This window comes from Lissotriton helveticus, chromosome 5_1, assembly GCF_964261635.1.
Source record: "Lissotriton helveticus chromosome 5_1, aLisHel1.1, whole genome shotgun sequence".
Classification (NCBI taxonomy): Eukaryota; Metazoa; Chordata; class Amphibia; order Caudata; family Salamandridae; genus Lissotriton; species Lissotriton helveticus.
In genome coordinates, this window is record NC_136065.1 from 717,508,228 (window position 1) to 717,529,801 (window position 21,574).

Below are 21,574 nucleotides of genomic sequence, written 5' to 3' on the forward strand. Positions count from 1 at the left end.
TACTCTTCTGGGCTGATCCAAGACTTGTTTGACAAATACTCAAAGCAATATGTGAAGGTGGATGACCCAAAGACCGCTCACTCGTTTTGGGAAAAAAATAGGAATTGCAGAAAAGACGTGTTGTCAAGTCGAGTTTATAAAAGGTCTAGCACACCCCTCCAGGAGGCATGAGGAAACATTCTAAAAAGCTTCTGAACTTACCCAAGGTAGCAAAGCTAGAGGATGTTGTTACAAGTAAGTAACTTTTTTGTTGAATTAAGTGGCTGCGTTACCCTTCAAGTGTGCTAACATTATACACAATTCCATAAAATTCGTTGCACTCTAATTTTGTGGTATTTTCTTAAACCAGCTGCACAACCTAAAATGGATTACTGATTTTTAACTAAGTAAAGTGTTTGCACTATCATACACGTAAATGGTGATGAGAAACTCTGATTTATATTGTACACTGAGACATTGCTCTTTTATTGTAGCAGTCCCTTTTCCTCCAACACATCGCTTGACATCAGAGGAAATATTTGATTCAGATGGAAGACCCAGGGTTGATGTACTGAAGAATCATTTAATCAAAGAAGGTCGTGTAGTTGAAGAAATTGCACTTAGAATTATTAATGAAGGCGCAGCATTATTACGGCGGGAGAAAAACTTAATAGAAGTCGAAGCTCCTATAACAGGTAAACCTTTTGCTTTTGCTTGGTTAACACGAAGTTATTTTGTATTACATTATTTTAAAATACTGAAGGAGGAAATTGCGCCTCTCTAGAAATGTTAAGTTGATGATAACTAACTACGGGTTTATTCCTCAGTTTAGAAAGAAATGTTTAATTTTTGTTATTCGTGTTTATAAAAAAAACATAGACAGTGAATACATATAGGGATTTATGGAAGCATGCTTGTACATTCATTTTTTAAAAAACTTTTTCTTCTTCCTCTTCGCAACTCTATGTGCACAATACAAATTGGCATATATTGGTTACTGTGGTAAAGGGGTACATACCCACTAAGGGGTACCTGACTCACCATTGCATCTGAAGAACTCCACATGCTAACGCAGTGACAACTGATTACATTTTGTGGGAATAAATAGATTGTCAAAACTGCTTGAGGTACCTTAGCGGTACAACAGGGGGATTCTGCAAATTGCTTCTCCCACACAAGGACACTACTGACATATTTATTTCTCCATCGCAATGCTGGACATTCCAAACAGCTTTCTAGAGTTTTTCCACCTAAGAAAATTATTAAAACCATTGGAGCAAATGTTTTTTTTGTTTTTTTTACAGGGTAGTGTCTCAAAGAAATTGTCTAAAAAGTTGCAGGTTTAAAGACAGTTTAAATAATCTGGCTATGCAATTTGACACGACTGCCTCTTTTTAGGTCTTGCTTACGCAGGGCTTGCACTGTCTCTTCGAGACATGCTATATTCAGGTATGGACTTGAGGCTCCACCCATTTTCCGTCCATTCTTTTAATTGGTTCCTGTTACTGTCCATTCTAAATGTTTGCTTTTGATCCATGAATAGGCTTAGTAGTCCCTCCTTAGTACCTCCATTGCTGCTTTTGTAACCTCCCAGGAGGACTGGCCCTTTTAATAGTGTTGTTACTCAGTAGGTTTCATTTACAGTCTGTAAGCACTAGTTTCTTAAATGAGCTCTCCTACCTACTGTTGCCGGCACACTTTTCGCTTCCCAGCTAACACACACACAGCATTTGTTTCCTGTTCATCATCAGAGGCGCCCGTTCTGTTCCATGCACTTTCCTACCCCCACCACCCTGCTTGTTTTTTAATAATGTTAAATATACCTTATCAGTGCTGCATCCTTTTCATGAGTGTTGCACAGGATTCATTTTCATTGTTGTGTATTTCCCGGCTCCTCCATCCCACTTTCTCTGCTCTCCCTCCCAATCAGTCAGGCGGACGAGAGTGAAGGTTGTGCTGCAGCTTGCCTCAGAGCAGGGGGTACTGTTGTCTGGGCTTGCTCCTTACAGCTGCCCAGGCAGTGCACTGTCTCTGGTCTCCGGGGAGAACTGCAGGTATGAGCTCTTTCTATCAGTGCGGCGCCTGTTTTATGAGTACCTTGCTGGTTTTGCTCTCATTCATGTGTCTCTGCCCTTTCTTCATGCATGGTCTGTTGTGTGGCCTTTTTCAGGACCCCTTCCTGCATGCAGTGACTGCCTTGTGTGTAATTTGCTGCAAAGGCCCCTTCCCGCGTACATAGACTATCTGGATGGCACGCTGCAGGAGTTACTTCCTACAAGTATAGACTGCCGTATGTAATATGCTTTAAAGGATCCTTCCCGCATGCATAGGCGGTCTGTATGATACACCGCAGGAGTTACTTCCTGCAAGCTGTGACTGCCTCGTGTGGCTCTTGCAAAGGCCCCTTTTCGCATGCATAGACAGCCTGTATGGCATGCTGCAGGAGTTACTTCCTGCAATGCAGTGACTTCCTCATATGACTTGCTGCAAAGGCCCCTTCCTGCATGCATAGACTGCCTGTATGGCACGCCGCAGGAGTTTTTTCCTGCAGGAATAGACTGGAGTGTGTAACATACTGTAAAGGCCCCTTCCTCCATGCCTGTATGGCACACTGCCGGAGTTACCTCCTGCATGCAGTGACTGCCTCGATGTCTTGCTGCAAAGGCCCCTTCCCGCGTGCATAGACTGCTTGTAAGTATGGCACGCTGCTTGATTTTCTTCCAGCAAGCACAGACTGGCATGTGTAACATGCTTCCTCCCTCTCCAAAAATGATTCCACTTCCTGGACCTCAGTGATATGATCTGCCAGGAACTCTTGGTTCCACCCGCCTTGGAAAACTGATCATTATGCCGCAGAATATTCGTAAGGACCCAATATTCCAGTCTAGATTTTCGTTCTACAAAAGATTGATACCTAGAGCTGTTGCCCAGTTGTTTCATTGTAGATGTTGCTGGACTACATCTCCCAGAATGCATGTTGTGTTCCAGCCCATTCTGTGGCTTAGCGCTATTTCCTGCGGGTGTTGGAATGGCGCTAAACTTGACAGACCATTGTTTGAAGCTCTATGTCTTTTGCTAGTCTTAAAGTAAAATGATTGCTGCCTTGGAGGTTCTGTGTGGTTTTTTATGTTAATGGGTGGGTTTGCTAAATGACTTCCCTGTAGTGCATTAAAAACCTCTAAAATTGCTGCCATTAAAATTGAATTTATTTACCAAAATGAGCGAGGACATTTAAAAGTAGCTTGAATTGAGGGAATGAACAAGGAGTGTTACTGTAAAATAGATCATGAACCCACATTATCCCCCGCAAACACCAGGATTTCCAATAAAGAGGTCTAGTCTTAATAGTAATAAGGTGATTATACCAAAGTGGGGACTGTAAAAAAGAATCTCTAGATACTACCTTCCATTGACAAAGCGGTCTCAATAATGAGCAAGTGTGTTTAAATAGGGGAGAGAGGTATTGATATTCTTGGAGAAGTTTAGAACCTCTTTTGTAGAGAAAGGAGCAAGTAAAGAGTGTTCAATAGTAAGCCGTAAAGGTGGAGGATTCAGAGAGAAGCCATTTAGAGGCTTGTTTGAGACAGAAAGCTTTATGATAAACTCTAAAATCAGGAAAATTAACACCCCCACTAGATTTTGATTTCCGAAGATGCGCCAAAGAGATTTTAGATTTTTTATTTTTCCAAAGAAACTTGGAAAGGGGAGAGTCTTTTAAAAAAAATAATTAGACGGAATATGAATAGGAAGCATAGAGAAAATGTATAATCAAATAGGCATTACCATCATTTTAATGGCGTCCAGAAGCCCCCACCAGAAAAGAAAAAGAGGGTTCAGAGAAAAAGCCTCTCTCATTTAAATTTTGATTGAATCTGAAATGGAATTGTTAAACTAGATGCCTAAATATTTAATTTTGGAGCTATTCCACAAGAATCCAGTAGATGTAAAGGAATGTTTGCCACAAAATCTGGTAAAATGGCTAATTTTTGTTTTATGATAATTAATCTTATAGCCAGAAATGAGAGAACAATCTGGCATTTCTTATAATAAGGGGGAATAGAAACCTCAGGAGTGGAGATAAAAAGCAGAATATCATCTGCATAGATAGATAGTTTTAGATGATGATCACCATAATGAAATCCAGAAAGAGAATCCTTTTTGCGTAAAGAAGATAAAAAAGTTTCAAGAGCTAAGATAAAAAGAAGAGGGGAGGGGCACAACCCTGACAAACATCACGTTGTAGAGGAAAATATTGAGATATGCTGCCATTAACTAATACAGAAGCCATAGGAGCAGTATAGAGTAAAGAGATGAGAGGGATTATTTTGGGACCAAAACTATGCCAGATTAGGGCCTTAAATAAAAAAGACCAATCAACCCTATCAAATGCCTTTTCCGCATCTATGGAAACTGCAGCTTAAGATTAAGAAAGGGAAGACACCTTGTTTAAAACATTAAAGAACAACCAAGAGTTATCAGAAGTCAATCTACCCTTAACAAAACCACATTGTTCTTTACCAACCAAATGAGGCATAAGCAGTTCCAACCGTAGAGCCAATAATTTACCAAACACTTTATAGTCCATTCTAACCTTAGAAATAGGACAATAGTTCTTACAGTGCTGAGGATCACAACCCTCCTTAAGAATCAGATAGTAGCTTCTTGAAAAGTATCTTCTGCTTTACCAGAGATAAAGAAAGATTGTAAAAGCTGTAGAAGATCAGGAAGTAATAATTCAGAAAAATGTAATTAACATTCCACCATATAGCCATCCGGACCCGGAGTTTTATCTTTCTTTAGCAGATTTAAGGCTTTAGATAGCTCAGTGAGCAATAGATCAGATTCAAGCATAGAAAAATTAAGATGATCAGAAGGAATGCTATTGAGGTAAGATTGAATACGGGAAACAGAAGGAGGATATTCTGGCGTGTATACATTATTATAAAATTTCAGAAATTCAACTAAAATATCTTGATCATTAAACAGAAGCTGCCCTTTTGAAGAGCAAATGGAATCAATTAATACTCTATCTTTCTGGAATTTAAGATAGTTAGCCAGAAGCTTGCACACTTTATTACAGCCAGCATAGTAGCGGACACTACTGCGAAGTAATATAGATGCAGCGTTATCCGTAGTAACCTTATTAAAGTCCAAATTCGCAAGTACACGCTCTTGTTGAATAGAATCAGAGGGGGAGGAGTAACGTTTGTGTTCCAAACATTTAATATTAGCTAATATAGATTTATACTGTTGAAGGACTGCTTCTTCTTTTTGGAGACATAATAAAGCCACGAGCTGTGGCTTTAAAAGTGTCCCACAATAAAGGAGAAGAAAAAATTCGGGTAACTATTTAACAGAAATAAACCAGCAGCAAAAGAGACAAATGAGGCAGAAAAAAGTGGGTTCTGTGAAAAAGAGTTGTTAAACACCATTAAGAGAATCTGGGCTGCGGAGGAAGCAAATCAAAATCAGCAACAACCGGGTGTGATCTGAAATAGCAATAGGTTCAATAGAGGAAGAGATGAGGTTTTCAGTTAAAGATTTAGAAAGAAAAATTTAGTCTAATCGAGTGAGGGAGCCATGAGGTGGGAAAAAAAGGGAAAATTATTGCATCAGGATGACATAAACCCTATGCATCCACAAGGTGTATCTGAGATATGGTGTTGTGAAACTATTTATGAGATTTAAGCGGAATAAAGCAAATTTGGGATTGACGGTCAATAAAGGGATCAATAATCTGATTACAAACACCCCCCCCCCCCAAATAAAAAAACTCATCTCTAAATGGTGTGCATTTTTTTGCAATTGTAAGCCAAAATTAACAGTCTGGCTCGTTCGGACTATATACATTAAATACCATCAAAGAAATATTATTAGTGAGCAATTTAACTAAAAACCACTTACCCTCAGCATCCATTTCCTGAGATACAACTGTACATTTCAGTTTTTTATGACATAAAATAATTACTCCGTTTTTCTTGGTGGAGGTTGGGGAGACTAAAACTGAGCCTACCCAAGTCCGTTTCAACTTAAAAGCCTCAGACTCCTTGAAATGTGTTTCTTGCAAAAGAACCAAATCTGGGTGATAAGAGGCTAAATGGGATACGATTCTCTGCCTCTTAAAATTATTAAGAAACCTTTCACAGTCCAAGAAATAACTCTGAATGTAAAATAACAGAGATACATATAAAACTAATTGATCAACATCAATCAGCAGAAGAGAATAGACTCGAGAAAAAGAAGAAGCGATGAAATTCAACAAATTCACCAAGTGGAGTATGAGTAAAAGATTAGATTAGGAAAGAAAGGAAGGGAGGGAAATAAAAGGACAACAAGGATAGACAGTACATGTCAGAACCGTACGACTGTAATACGTACATTCACGGAAAAACAGAAAGAATATGGAACGGCAATAGACATCAGATGATAGCACATCTAACAAGGAACAACGCACCACATCGGGATGCCATATAACAAAATCTGAAAGAAACACGTTAGTGTTAGATTCCTTACCTTAGAATATCCCCAGGCATCAGACTGGATCCGGAAAGTTTTCGTCAGCAGTACCCCTGCGCGTCGCTAGGCGTCGTCTGCTGATCAGCGACCGTCGTCGGTGTCGTGATCGCCAGGATGACTTCGTCGGAGTACTTAGACGCCGCCCTCGCGCGCTGACGTCAGTTCTTTTTTCCGCGCCAGCAAGCTCAGATCCGGGAAGAGCAGTACTCTTAGTCATTTTTTGACTAAAGTTTTTGATCTATTTTGATCACTTCTCGAGTCGACCGTCGACTCGCAGTGCCGATAGGGATGCCTGGGTTTAAGCCTTGCCAGGGCTGTCACCGCTTGATGTCGGTGACTGACCCCCACTGTCGGGGCCTTTACTGTCTCGGGGCCGACCATGATGACAAGTCGTGCCCTGACTGCCGGGCCTTGACCTCGAAGGTTAGATGGGAGCGGTCCCATAGCAGTTCGAGCTCCGGCAGTCGGCTCCACGCCACTCGAGGTCTCGGTCTAGGAGAAAGTCGAGGGTCCGGTCACGGAGCCGCAGTCATCGCCGCTCGACGAGTCACCACCACTCGTCAGGCTCCAAGTCCTCAGGTAAGTCGAGGCATTTGAAAAAGAAGTCGAAGAGACGTCATCGCTCTTCCGACTCCCCAACGCTCGCGTGACGCGGCCGGGGGTTCGGGCGACACCGCCCACGCGGCACCGCCGGTGCGGCAAGCGTCGTGTCCAGCTCCACACCTGCCAGTCCCTGGGCTGCACGCAACGCTGGAGGAGATACATGACTTCCTCGTGACCATGAGGACTCACTTCCATCCGTCGGATCCTGCCGTGGCGCCTTTGGGCCCCGCTGGTCTGTCTGGGAGCCCTAGCGGGGCCGGCAGCTCCGGCCCCAGCGCCGTCAGGTGCTTTGGCCCCGGCGCCATCGTCGACTCCGGTCCCGACGCCACAGGGCCCCACAGGATCCAGGACTGGATCCGGGTCGTTGCCAGTCGACCTTACGACTCCTCCGCTGGCGCCGACCCCAAGGGTGTCGCCCACGACGCCGTCCCCAGACGACAATGTCCCCAGTCCCAGCCCCGGTCCGGGTCCGGCGTCGGATCGGCGCCGCCTCCGGTGCCGACGGGTGAGCAATTCACCTACGTCCCGGCTCCATAATTTTTCCCTGACTATCAGGAGATGGATGACCAGCAGGGCTTGGAGGGGTCTGAGGACCCTCTGGCACTGCAGTGCCAGTTGAGCCAGGACTGGGCAGACGAGCTAAGGGAGGCCAGTGGTCTGGACACTTCGCCCGACACTGGATTTGTCTCTCCTCCCTCCGTGGCTACGGAGGAGGGGGCTGCTTACAGCGTGGTGTTGACAAGGGCGGCCAAGGCCTTGGCTCTTGAGCTCCCTGTCGCGGTCGTGAGGACTAACCTCCTCAGTGAGGTGCTCAAACCGCAGGCAAGCTCCTTGTAGCCTCCTCTGCCATTTAACGAGGCCCTCACTGACGTTCTGCTGGGCACCTGGTCCAAGCCCTCCTCAGGCCTTCCTGTGGATCGGAATGTGGCCCGACGACACCGCCCGGCTCCAGGCGACCCTAGCTTCCTGTCCGTTCACCCCACCCCCGAGAGCCTGGTGATCCCGGCCTCTACGTCCCAAACCGCATTCCCGACCGCTCCTCTGAATCGGGAATCCAAAAGGTACGATCAGTTTGGGAAGAAACTGTTCTCCTCCTTGAGTTCGGGGCTGCGGTCTGTTAACAACGCCTGCCTTTTCGGCCGTTACACCCACTCTTTGTGGGATACAGTTGTGGAGGGGCTGCCACCGTGCCGGGAGGAGGCCCAGGCAAAGCTCACCCAAGCCCTGGTGGAAGGGCGGGATGCAGCACGCTACTCAATATGGTGTGAGCTCGACACCACAGACTTACTGGGTAGGGCGATTGCAACGACGGTGGCGGTTCGCCACCAAGCCTGGCTGAGGTCCGCCAACTTTTCGGGGGATGTCCAGGCCACCCTCATGGACCTGCCCTTTGATGGCCGTCGCCTCTTTGGCGACAAGGCGGACAGTGCGCTGGAGCGTTTCAAGGACTCAAGGGCTACGGCCAAGTCCTTGGACCTAGGTCAACGCCAGCAAACTTCCGCTTTTCGCTCCTTTCATGGCCAAGGAAGGGGCGCCCCAACACGTCCAGCCAGCCACAGGCCGCAGAACCAGTCTCAACACGGTCGCGGACGTGGTTACCGCCGTGGCGGTTCCGGGGGACACCGGCAAGGTCAGTCCACCCCCGCAGCACCTGCCACTAAGCCTTCCTAGTCCGGCATTTCAGGCCCATTCGACGCCAGCGGGGGGCAGGGTTCGCCATCACCTCCTCCACTGGCGTACCATCACGTCAGACAGGTGGGTGCTGCAAATCGTAGGAAGGGGCTCCTCCCTCCCCTTCGAGGCGACCCCTCCAGCCATGCCACCGCAATGCCACCGCATGTCGGGGGATCACTTGCAACTTATGCAGGAGGAAGTTACGGCCCTCTTGGCCAAGGGAGCCGTCAAGCGAGTTCCTGGACCAGAAGTAGGACGTGGTTGCTATTCCCACTACTTTCTGGTACCCAAGAAGGGCAAAGGAGGCCTATGCCCTATCTTGGACCTACGGAGCATCAACGGCTTCCTCCGGAAGGAGAAGTTCAAGATGCTGACTTTGGCTCAGGTCCTAGCTGTCCTGGACCCAGAAGACCTGATGGTAGCGTTGGACTTGCAGGACGCGCATTTCCACATCCCCGTCCTGCCCGCCCACCGGCGTTACCTGTGGTTCACAGTAGGCCATGAGCACTTTCAGTTTACCGTGCTCCCCTTCGGCCTTACCATCGCCCCATGGCTGTTCACGAAAGTGATGGCGGTGGTCGCAGCTCATCTGCGCAGATTAGGGGTTTCAGTCTTCCCCTATCTCGGCGATTGGTTGTTGAAGACGGGCTCGCCCCAAACAGTCGTCTCCCACCTCCAGACTACGGCCGACCTCCTGCACTCGCTGGGGTTCTCCATCAATGTGCCCCTCTCAGAAGCTCCTTTTCATCAGAGTGGTTCTGTACTCTGTGCCTCTGGACATGGCTGGAACACTAGGGCGTTACCCTGGTGGTTCAACACCTGGCAGGTTCACTGAACGCCAGAGCGGACGAACTCAGCCGCAGGTGCATGATGGATCACGAATGGTGTCTGAACTCGGATGAGGCGCAAGGTCTCTTTCAGCAGTGGGGAGAGCCTTGGTTAGATCTATTCGCCACCGAAGAGAACGCACAATGTCATTGGTTCTGCGCGTTGGAATTTCCAAGGCGCCACTCGCTCGCGGACGCTTTTCATCGCGAGTGGAGCTGCGGTCTATTGTATGCCTTTCCGCCTATACCACTTCTGCCCAGAGCGCTGAAGAAGAGCAGGCGAGACCGGGCCCAAGTCATCCTTGTGGCTCCGGACTGGGCACGATGATACTGGTATCCCGAGCTACTCAGCATGTCAGTCGATCCTCCGATTCGTCTGCCTTTTTAGGAGGACCTTCTGTCGCAGCAGCAGGGGACGGTCCTCCACCTGAACCTGTCTAGTCTCCACCTCCATGCGTGGAGATTGAACGGCAACAGTTGAGGCCATTTGACTTGCCTCCTGAAGTCTGTGATGTGATTCTGGCAGCCAGGCATCCCTCCACAAAAACGGTATACGCCTGCAGGTAGAACAAATTTGTTGCATGGTGCACAGCAAAGGTTGTGGATCCACTCTCTGCCCCCCTTTCAGAGGTTCTCCTCTTCCTTCTGTCTCTTGCCCAGCAGGGCTCTGCTCTTGGCATTCTCAAGGGCTACCTCTTGGCCATTTCAGCCTCCTTAAGGCTTCCTGATCAGCCTTCTCTTTTCAAGTCCCCTGTTGTAAATAGATTCTTGAAAGGCGTCACACACATGTTTCCTCCTGTTCCCTTCGTGATGCCTCAGTGGGACTTGAATCTTGTTCTGACATATCTCATGTGCGCTCCCTTTGAGCCACTTCATAACTGTCCTCTTCGTCTTCTGACTCTTAAAACTGCATTCCTGGTTGCCATCACCTCTGCCAGGAGAGTGAGTGAGCTCCAGGCTCTATCTTCAAAACCTCCTTTCCACTCTTTCCATCCGGACAAAGTTGTTCTCTCCTGCCCAAGGTAGTCACAGCCTTTCACATCGGGCAGTCCATCACCTTGCCCACCTTCTTTCCGCCTCCGCATCCTTCGAAGGAGGAGGAGAGGCTTCACCGTCTGGACCCAAAACGTGCGCTCTACTTCTATCTAGATCGCACACGCCAGTTCCGGGTGGACAACCAGCTCTTTGTTGGTTACGTGGGCGCTAAGAAGGGACGGGCGGTGCACAGGCGGATCATCTCTCGGTGGGTCGTCTTGTGCATCAAGGTTTGCTACTCCTTGGCGAAAAAGGAGCCTCCTGTTGGGCTGCACGCCCATTCCACTCAGGCCACGGCGGCTACTACTGCCCTGGGTCGGGGAGTCCCCTTGCAGGACATCTGCCAGTCAGCTACGTGGGCCTCGCTGCACACGTTTTCTAGACACTACTGCCTGGACAGCCAAGTCCGGATAGATGGCTTTTTCGGCCGTTCTGTTCTGCAGGACTTTCTGGTGTGATCTTGGTTTGCAGATCCACCACCGGGGTTGGTATTGCTGGGGTATCTATTCTAAGGTAATGAATCTAACACTAACGTGCTTCTTTCAGATGCACAAGTTACTTACCTTCGGTAACGATATATCTGTAAGAAACATTAGTTAGTGTTAGATTCCTTACCGCCCCACCCATCCTCCCCGTTCTGCGAACCGATATCTAGGGTTAAGGACATCCCTTTCAGGGCACTAGTTTCATGGCACCACTGTCGGTTTCTATCATGGCTCTGGGTTCCTGGCGCGGAAAGCTATGTACAAAACTGACGTCAGCGTGCGAGGGCGGCGTCTAAGTACTCCAACGTCATCATCCCGGCGATCACGACACGGACGACGGACGTGGAGCCGCAGACGTCGCCTAGCGACGCGCAGGGGTACTACTGACGAAAACTTTCCGGATCCAGTCTGATGCCTGGGGATATTGTAAGGTAAGGAATCTAACACTAACTAATGTTTCTTACAGATATTTCGTTACCGAAGGTAAGTAACTTGTGCAACAGGAAACAGTACACATGGAATCTGAGATACCTGCAATAGAATTAGTAAATTGAAGAAAAAAGTCAACATGGCATAGAAAGCAGATATCAAGAGAAACAGCATATAAAATAAACAAAAAGATTAATCACTGCAAGTGGTAACACTTCAAGTCAAGTTATGGAGGAAGGACTAGCAATCTCCATTGAAGATGTAGAATGAGAATGGATATATTTCCTGAGATCTGCGGGGTCATCAATGAAGAAGTCTTGCTCTGAAAAGTAACCTTAAATGAACATGGGTGGAATAAACCATAGCGTGCACACCGAGAGTGCGGAGCACAGGGAGAAGATCCAGAAACTCCTTCTGTCGTTTAGTAGTTATCGTAGAGACCTCTTGAGATAGGAATAGTATTGCGCTAGGCCAAAGTAGTTGTTTCTTGAGCTTGGCTGCATTTAAAACTTATAATAGGTGAATTTCCAAAATTAAAAGAATGACTCCACGGGGCCTTGAAGGTGCAGATGAAGGTGGTAGGCGCAGACCTAATCTAGGCGAACGATAAATATTTAATTAGGTTGATGCAGGAAAATTCAGAAGCTGTGGAAGAAAAATGATAAAATAAGCAGCAGGGTCATCTCCCTTAATGCCCCCGGAAGACCATATAAGCAGACTTAATTGCGCTGATTTCTATTTTCAAGATCCTCTGCAGATTTCTTGAAGCTACAAAACCTCCTGGCAGACGAATGCTGTATGTTGCCAACCTGTTGCTCCAACAAGGATAAACGAGAGTCCATGGACGACAATTTATTATCAAGGTCTCAAAGCACGTATTTCTTCCAAAACAGTGTCTAAAAAAAAGATACGGGAGTCTTAGATTTCGGTAGAGAAAGAGGAACCTGCTTAAGCCTTTTATTGGCAGAGGGCTGTAATTGCCTTTTTGTCACAGGGATAGGCGAAGCCGCAGGTCGAGATGAGACAGATTGAGCTATTCTCTCAGAATTATGCAAATAGTCAATGAAAGGAGCAATATGAAGAGAACTGGTAAGGGACACACAAGTAAAATGTTTTTTTATTGGAGTGCAATAACTTCTTGCTTCTGCCCATGAAGCAAATTGATAAGTCCAGGAAAAAATCCTGAAGTAAAAACAATATTGGGCAGACCGTATGCTTTTGTTGAATTGCAGGATTATGCTAATCTGTTTATGTTGCATATTCTCCTCTGATCTTGAAGTAACTCTCTTCCACATTTAATATTGAGATATTCATGTAACTGTTTCTTGTAAATGTAAGGGTGTACAATATTTGTTACACATGCTTGTGACATGGACGGCATGCTAATTTCCCTACTGAAGTAAAGTCCATATAGTTGGCGTTGAGGAGTGCTGTGACTGTGATATTCCTTTATTTCCATTTACAAATTATTTTCAAGTTCCTCTGAGAGTGCTAGCTTTCGGCACAACTTCGCATTTCTATTTGCAAGTGCACTGCAAATTTAAGATCCTCTTCCAGTGTTGGTGGGGGCCTGTTTCTAGGCTTCTCAACTGATTCCAGGTGAGCTGGGATGAAAATGCGAACCTAAAAAAGGTTCAGTGAGAACGTTTTTTGGCTTGGATAAGCAAGTTGAGGAAAATTACGCCTCACTTTGCTCGGGGATCACGGCTGTGTTGGATGCTCATGCTCCCCTAAAAACACGTAGTTGCAAGGGGAATGTTTCTGCCCCCTGGTTCAATGACACGCTGAAAAACTTGAAGCAGGGCTGTAAACAAGCAGAAAGAAGGTGGAGGCGGGAATATGAGGAAGCATCTAGGGAGTTATGGAAAAGCAAAGTCTTGGAATATAAGAGTCTGATTAAGAAATCTAAGGCAGACTATTATTCCTCCTTGATTTGTAATGCTACTAATAGCTCCAGGAGCATTTTTAATATATTAAACAGCTTTACTAATCCTGATTGCTCCAAGAACGCAATTGTCCCGTCTCAAGAACTCTGTGAGAACCTTGCCAAATTCTTTAAAGAGAAAATTGAGCAAATTATTGAGGATTTGGAGGTTTCTCCTGAGACTGGTTTTCTTCATGACACCAGACTTGGGTCGCCGGTGGACAGGACTGATGAGCTAGCCTGGGTGCCGGAGGAACCATTATTTGAGTTCCCACTCCTCACGGAAGATGCATTCAGTGGGCTGGCCAGGGGGATCTCCTCCGGTTCTCCTTTGGACCCTGTGCCACTCAAAATTTGGAAGGAGTATGAAGAGGAATTATTTCCTACACTCCGCCTAATCTGCAATCAATCTCTTGCTACTGGTATTGTTCCAGCCCAGTGGAAACAGGCGGTGATATTTCCCCTGTTGAAAAAGCCCTCTTTAGACCCGGACTGTTCCAAAAATTACAGACCCATTTCCCTGTTGCCTTTTCCAGCCAAGATTGTCGAGCGTCTGGTTAGTGCTACTCTCTCCAAACACCTGGAACAGCATCATTTATTAGAGGATGATCAATTTGGTTTCCGGACAGCTCATGGGACCGAAACGGCCTTGGTCACCGCCATGGATGAGCTTCAGAGGCGTGCAGACAGGAGGCAGGCAGCGTTTCTGATCCTGCTAGATATGTCTGCCGCCTTCGACACGGTCAACCATAAGATCTTGTTGAACCGGTTATCTGAGGCTGGGGTGAGAGGTAGCGCTTTGATGTGGTTTCGATCATTCTTGCAGGATAGGCAGCAGGCGGTGTCTTTGCCCCCCTTTCAATCGGCCTTTACTCAGGTACCTCATGGGGTCCCTCAGGGCTCAGCAATTAGTTCCATACTTTTTAATTTGTATCTTAGACCTTTGATCTCGCTTATTAAAACCTATAACATCAAGATTGTAAACTACGCTGACGATACGCAGATGATCCTCTCCTTTGAGGGAGAGGAATCAACACCTGTGGAGGTTTTCCACAATTGTCTGCGGGATACGTCACGGTGGCTAAAGGATAACTCCCTTCAGTTTAATGCTGGCAAGACGGAGGTGCTCTTCAGCGCCGGGAACAAGATCTCGCGCCCGTTTCCAGAAAACTTCTGGCCTCCTGAAACAGCGACTAAAGTACGGCCTGTGGATTCAGTCCATAACTTAGGGGTCATGCTAGATCAAAAGCTCAGTATGGAGACTCATGTAAAGAAAATGACCGCCTGTTGCTTTGCCATCCTACGCTCCCTGAGGAAAGTCTTGCCACTCTTACCATCTCAGGCACGTTTTCAAGTGGTAAGGTGTACAATCCTCAGTAGGCTGGACTATTGCAATGCCCTTCTGCTGGGGTCCCCTGAGTTTCTGTTGGATAGGCTCCAAAGGATGCAATCAGCGGCCGCTAGGTTGGCCCTGGGGCTTTCTAGAAGAGCACATGGGCCGACTACCCTTGCGAAACTGCATTGGCTACCTATGAGACAGAGGATACAATTCAAGGCCCTCTGCCTGGTCTTCAGGGCTCTCCATGGAACCAGCCCTGTTTCCCTGCAATCGAAATTTGTTTGGTATACTCCAACCAGGCTGCTTCGATCATCAACGGCCAGGTTGGTGAAGGTACCTAGATTCAGGAAGGTTAGAGCAGGGGGCAGATCCTTTGAGGTGGCTGCTGCTAAACTCTGGAATCTGCTCCCGCTCGAGATTAGGCAAATCACGGAACTCCTTCCGTTTAGGAGAAGGACCAAAACCTGGCTGTTTCCCAAAGTAACTCTCTGAAAGGTCACGCCCCACCCAATACTTGTCTGCCCTTTTGAACCAGTCAGCGCCAGAATGCCTGCAAGGTGACAGTGCGCTTTATAAGTTTTTTAAATAATAATAAATAACCTAAATAAGAAGAAATCCTACAACATGTTATAGTTTTAAAGAAATTCACTCTATATTTGTTACATTATTAGACCAGTTCGTTGTTCAATGTTAAAGCAGTCTTACTCAACATTGTTTCAACATTTTTTTGTGTTATTTCAACAAGTGCTTTGGACTATTTCCTATAACTTTCACACACTCCTTTGGATGTTTTGCCTATTCTTATCACTGTACAAGAATGGAGCTGGGAGAGAATGGTGAAAGAGAGCTCCTAGGTATTGGAAGGCTGTGAAGTGAGAATGGGATGTTGGCTCAACTGATCCACTGTCAAAACAGATCCACACTCTCTAATTAGATCAAGGCCAGTATGAAAAAAGTAGATAATCCACAAAATGGGTATTTATTGCATTTTAAAATGTAAAATAATAAAATAGAAGAAGAAATCACTTAAAAGTAACGTTTTTTAGAATGGGTTCCAGTAGTCCTAAATGTGTATTATTGCAAACAAAAGTAGAATTGCCATCTAAAAAAATAAATTCAAACTTTTTGCACAAAATCATATTCAAGTACCAGCTCCTCAGTTCCAATTTCAAAGTGAATTACCAGAATGTGTCTCAGTCCAGAAAGCAACCCAACTAATGATGTACTGATACATATGTGCCTGGTCTTTCAGCTTCAATTCAAACTGTATATTTGAATAAAAGATGTGAGTAGTTTGAAAGAACACTAAAGAACGAATCAAATGAAAAAAGAAACATGATCTTTAAACCATTTAGCATTTCTGCATGTGGCATGCGCTCGTTATGTTTAATTATGCAACTGCTTACCGAAAAAAGGGAATACAATTCACTGTAAATACCTTTTCAGGTCCGGCTTAAGGAACTGCAATCATGTTGCTGCAGGGAAACTGGATAGTAAAAGCTTGACTTGTGCACCGTTTTCTGAAAGATTTTTTGTTGAAAATGTGTAATAGACTTGAGGGGGTCTGCAGAACTCCTATTTTAAGCCCAACTGTAGGAATAGGTCATGCCAGGGATGATGTTTGCACATAAGCCTGATCACAGTACTTGAATGCTGTTTATTAAGCAGCTGCGGAATCGCCTTCTGGGACCACCCTCTAAAAGCAGAGCTATTCACAAGCCATTAATGGAATTAGCCCTATGGCTAAGAGTAACAGAAACACTAAGAAAGCAGGTTTACCTTTTTGTAGGTCTGGCCTAAAGACATCTTTACGTGTTTTGTCAGGCTCATGTTGCCGAAAAAATATCATACAAAAAATGCATACATATAAAGGGGCTCCCACGCAATACTCTATCACCAGTGATCTGATGCCATTCCACTCAAATTAGTATCCCTCCCACCCCAACAGAAGGTATAGATCAACATATCTGCCTACTCCAGCCATTGGATGCTTTCCCTATGAGTGACTACATTTTGCCCTTGCACATGAATGAATGAAAAATGAACAAATGAATGAATGAAAAATTTGTAAAGGGGTATCTCTGCGCTATGTAGCATTGGTCCAGTATATCAGTTGCAGAAAAGTTTAGTTTTCAGAAGTTTTCTAAAAGTAAGGAGATCGGTAAACTTGCAGAGATAGGGAGGTACACATACACTTAATTAAATACTTCCCCAGAAAGCAATTGTTAGACACTTGCACTTCCCAATGACTGATAGTTCTTATGTATAGTAGGGGTACATGAACTATTTCCATAACTCACAATGGCAGCTGTTCAACATTGTGAAGTAACTCTCCAACCCCAGCTCCAACACCAACGACGTCCCACCCTCGCAAGACGTGTGCGACTCGCTGGCCACCTTCCACCGCAAGATCGCAGACATCCACGACAGCTTCAACGGCACGACCGCCCCGACATTCACTGAGACCTACGTCCCCACGACCACCATCCGCCTACTCTCCTGGACCAACATCAACGACGACGACACCATCAAGATCATGAACACCATCCACTCCGGACCTCTGTCAGACCCATGCCCACCACATCTTCAACAAAGCCAGCACATCCATCGCACCCCATTTCCGGAGAGTGATCAACACCTCCTTCGAGACAGCAACCTTCCTGGAGAGCTGGAAGCACGCCGAGATCAACACCTTACTCAAGAAACCCAAAGCGGACCCCAAGGACCTTAAGAACCTCTGGCCCATCTCCTGCTCTTGGCAAAGGTCATCGAGAAGACCATCAACGAACAACTGACTCGCTACCTCGAGAAGAACAACATCCTGGACCCTTCCCAGTCCGTGTTCCGCAGCAACCACAGCACCGAGTCTGCCCTCATCGCCCCCACCGATGACATCAAGTCCCTGCTGGACAATGGAGAAACAGCGGCCCTCATCCATCCTTGATCTGTCAGCCGCCTTCGACACAGCCTGCCACCACACACTACCAACACGCCTACACAACGCTCGGATCGTAGAGAAGGCCCTGGACTGGATCACCTCCTTTCTCTCCGGCAGAACACAGAGCGCCCGCCTTCCCCCCTTCCCCTCCGAAGCCACCGAGATCATGAACCCCAGGGCTCATCCCTCGGCCCAACCCTGTTTAACATCTACATGGCACCACTCACCCATGTCGCCCGTCGGCACGACCTCAACATCATCTCCTTCGCCGATAACACCCAGCTGATCCTCTGCCTCACCAAGGACCCCCACACCGCCAAAACCAACCTTCACGAAGGAATGAAGGCCGTCGCTGAATAGACGAGGAACAGCCAATTGAAGCTGAATTCGGACAAGACAGAGGTCCTCATCCTCGGATCCACCCCTTCGGCCTGGGACGACTCCTGGTGGCTGACCGCACTGGGAACCGCTCCAACACCCAACGACCACGCACGCAACCTATGGGTCATCCTCGACTCCACCCTCTCCATGACTAAACAGGTCAACGCCATCTCCTCCTCCTGCTTCAATACCCTCCGCATGCTCCACAGGATCTACAAGTGGATCCCCACTGAAACAAGAAGAACGGTCACCCAGGCCCTCGTCAGCCGTAGGTTGGACTACGGAAACACCCGCCACGCAGGAGCCTTGGCCAAACTCCTGAGACGGCTCAAACGCATCCAGAACTATTCTGCACGCCTGATCCTCGACATCCCTCGCCGCAGCCACATCACACCCCACCTGAGAGACCTACACTGGCTCCCAGTCAACAAGAGGATAACCTTGAAGCTCCTCACCCACGCAGACTAGGCAATCCACAACACCGGACCAACGTACCTCAACAGACGACTCAGCTTCTACACCCGCACCCGCCAGCTCTGCTCTGCCGATCTCACCCTCGCCACAGTCCCCTGCTTCCAAAGAACGACCTCCGGCGGCAGATTGTTCTCCCACCTCGCCGCCAAGACCTGGAAAAGCCTCTCCATCCACCTACGGCTGACCCAAGACCTGCTGACCGTCAGAAAACTCCTCAAGACCTGGCTTTTCAAGCAGTAGCAGCATTCCCCACCCCAGCTCCTTGAGGCCCTCATGGGTGAGTAGTACAAATGATATGATTGATTGATTGATTGATTGATTTATTGTAATTTACAATGGTCATTCCTCCCGATAAACCAGCTTTGCTATATTAATTTATCCTACTAAAAATTAGAAAGTCATTAGAATAGCTAAAGTTAATAGGGAGTTTTTTAAGTTGAGATCAAACTCCCACAGGTTTATGAGTGACATTTCCACCATGTGAGAGCCCCTTCTAGTAACTACTTGTGGAACTAGATCACCCCTGTTGGAATGTTGTACCAGCACTATCACTATGCAGAAAAACACTCCTTTTAACGTGAAGACAAAGCTTATACCCATCGAAACATAAGCATCCAAAATAAGCTGTATAAATGTACTTGTACCTACCAGTGAATAAAAGTTCCTATAAATAGTAGAGTGTGGTCACAAACTTGTATTAAAAAAAAAGAAATGTATTGAAATCTGTAATTTTGACTTGTTGTTATAAACAAGCTTTAACAAATAATTAACCCTGTGGGAAACAAGCACATGATTAAAATAGCAAAAGTGTTTAAGAAAATGTCTATACAACAGCCACACCCCCTCAGCTTGGTGCAGGTCATTTGAAGCAATTGCTTCTCACTTGAGCTGGACCGCTGTTAACAACAAGTGAATGTGCAGACTCATTGAAATTACTTTACATTTGACTTGTTAGGTACACCTTGTAACGACTATTGGAACAGCAACTTCATGAAAGAAGTTCAGTGCTTTTCTATTTCACTTTTGAAGGACATATGGCTAATGGAACGGCGGCTTGATGTAACAGTTTCAATGATTTTGCATTTGACTTGTGAGGGACGCCTAGTAATGACTTGCTGAACTGCACCTTCACAAAAGAACATCAATGCATTTGTATATGACTTGGGAGGGACATCTAGTAATGACTTGTGGAACAGCACCTTCAAAAAAGAGAATAAATGCTTTTGCATTTGACTGGACAGAGCCTTGAGGAACGACAGCTCTAAGCAGGAATTTTAAAGATTTAACTTGAGAGCGACATCTAGTTACAACTTGAGAAATTTCACATTTGAGAGTGTGTGTGTTTGTGTGTGTGTGTGTATATATATATATATATATATCAAATCAACTTCTCCTTCCCTCGCGGTTTGAAGAAAACAAAAGGACACAACTTAGCTTCCAGGGGTGCTTTATTTGGAATACTGGCATAACCGGTTTCGGCGGAATGCCTTCATCAGATGCCGCTGTTCCATTACGTGTCTCCCACTCACAGTTCTTTTAAAGCTCCTCCTCCCAGTGGTTCGGAGCTTCACCTGCATCGGATTTCCTTGCCTGCGCTAATGAAAGGGACTACCAGTCCCAGGATGCTGCACGCTGTTAATGCAATTCAATGGGGAAACGTAATTTTGTTTTTAACTTTCACAACCTCTTGCTGCCTTCTTTCAGCCATCCACCCCTCAAGGACAAGATTCGGAAACGCATAGCCAATCAAAACGTCTCTCCAACTAGTGCTGGTCCGCTGTACAACAGCAGCTACTTGCCTCTTGCTGGGTACGGGTGGCGGGTCACGGAAAAGCCCGATACCTCGGGATAACGTCAGAACAAAGTCCCGTGTCACCGTGTCCACTTAGACGAAAGGGTCCTCTATGCGCACCAAATCAAATCAACATCTCCTTCCCTCGCGGTTTGAAGAAAACAAAGGACACAACTAAGCTTCCAGGGGTGCTTTATTTGGATTACTGGCATAACCGGTTTCGGCGGAATGCCTTCATCAGATGCCGCTGTTCCATTACGTGTCTCCCACTCACAGTTCTTTTAAAGCTCCTCCTCCCAGTGGTTCGGAGCTTCACCTTCATCGGATTTCCTTGCCTGCGCTAATGAAAGGGACTACCAGTCCCAGGATGCTGCACGCTGGTAATCCAATGCAATGGAGAAACGTAATTTTGTTTTTAACTTTCACAACCTCTTGCTGCCTTCTTTCAGCCATCCACCCCTCAAGGACAAGATTCGGAGACGCATAGTCAATCAAAACGTCTCTCCAACTAGTGCTGGTCCGCTGTACAACAGCAGCTTCTTGCCTCTTGCTGGGTACTGGTGGCGGGTCACGGAAAAGCCCAATACCTCGGGATAACGTCAGAACAAAGTCCCGTGTTACCGTGTCCACTTAGACAAAAGGGTCCTCTGTGTGCACCACAGGCTGTGCGTTGTAAATCAAATCAACTTCTCCTTCCCTTGCGGTTTGAAGAAAACAAAGGACACAACTTAGCTTCCAGGGGTGCTTTATTTGGAATACTGGCATTACCGGTTTCGGCGGAATGCCTCCATCAGATGCCGCTGTTCCATTACGTGTCTCCCACTCAGTTCTTTTAAAGCTCCTCCTCCCAGTGGTTCGGAGCTTCACCTGCATCGGATTTCCTTGCCTGCGCTAATGAAAGGGACTACCAGTCCCAGGATGCTGCACGCTGGTAATCCAATGCAATGGGGAAACGTAATTTTGTTTTTAACTTTCACAACCTCTTGCTGCCTTCTTTCAGCCATCCACCCCTCAAGGACAAGATTCGGAGACGCATAGTCAATCAAAACGTCTCTCCAACTAGTGCTGGTCCGCTGTACAACAGCAGCTACTTGCCTCTTGCTGGGTACTGGTGGCGGGTCACGAAAAAGCCCGATACCTCGGGATAACGTCAGAACAAAGTCCCGTGTTACCGTTTC

At 46.5% G+C, this 21,574-nt stretch overlaps 1 protein-coding gene across 8 annotated transcripts in view; it reads left to right on the forward strand.

The window, feature by feature from the left end:
• Positions 1-21,574, forward strand: part of PPP3CB (protein phosphatase 3 catalytic subunit beta) — a 693,000-nt gene that overhangs the window by 132,356 nt on the left and 539,070 nt on the right. For 6 of the 8 annotated variants that reach the window (XM_078643132.1, XM_078643134.1, XM_078643129.1 and 3 more), the window contains exon 2: positions 474-674. In XM_078643132.1, coding sequence (XP_078499258.1) covers positions 474-674 — 201 coding nt within the window. The remainder of the gene's footprint in view (positions 1-473; positions 675-21,574) is intronic. The other 2 variants (XM_078643135.1, XM_078643128.1) reach the window with 1 other exon arrangement.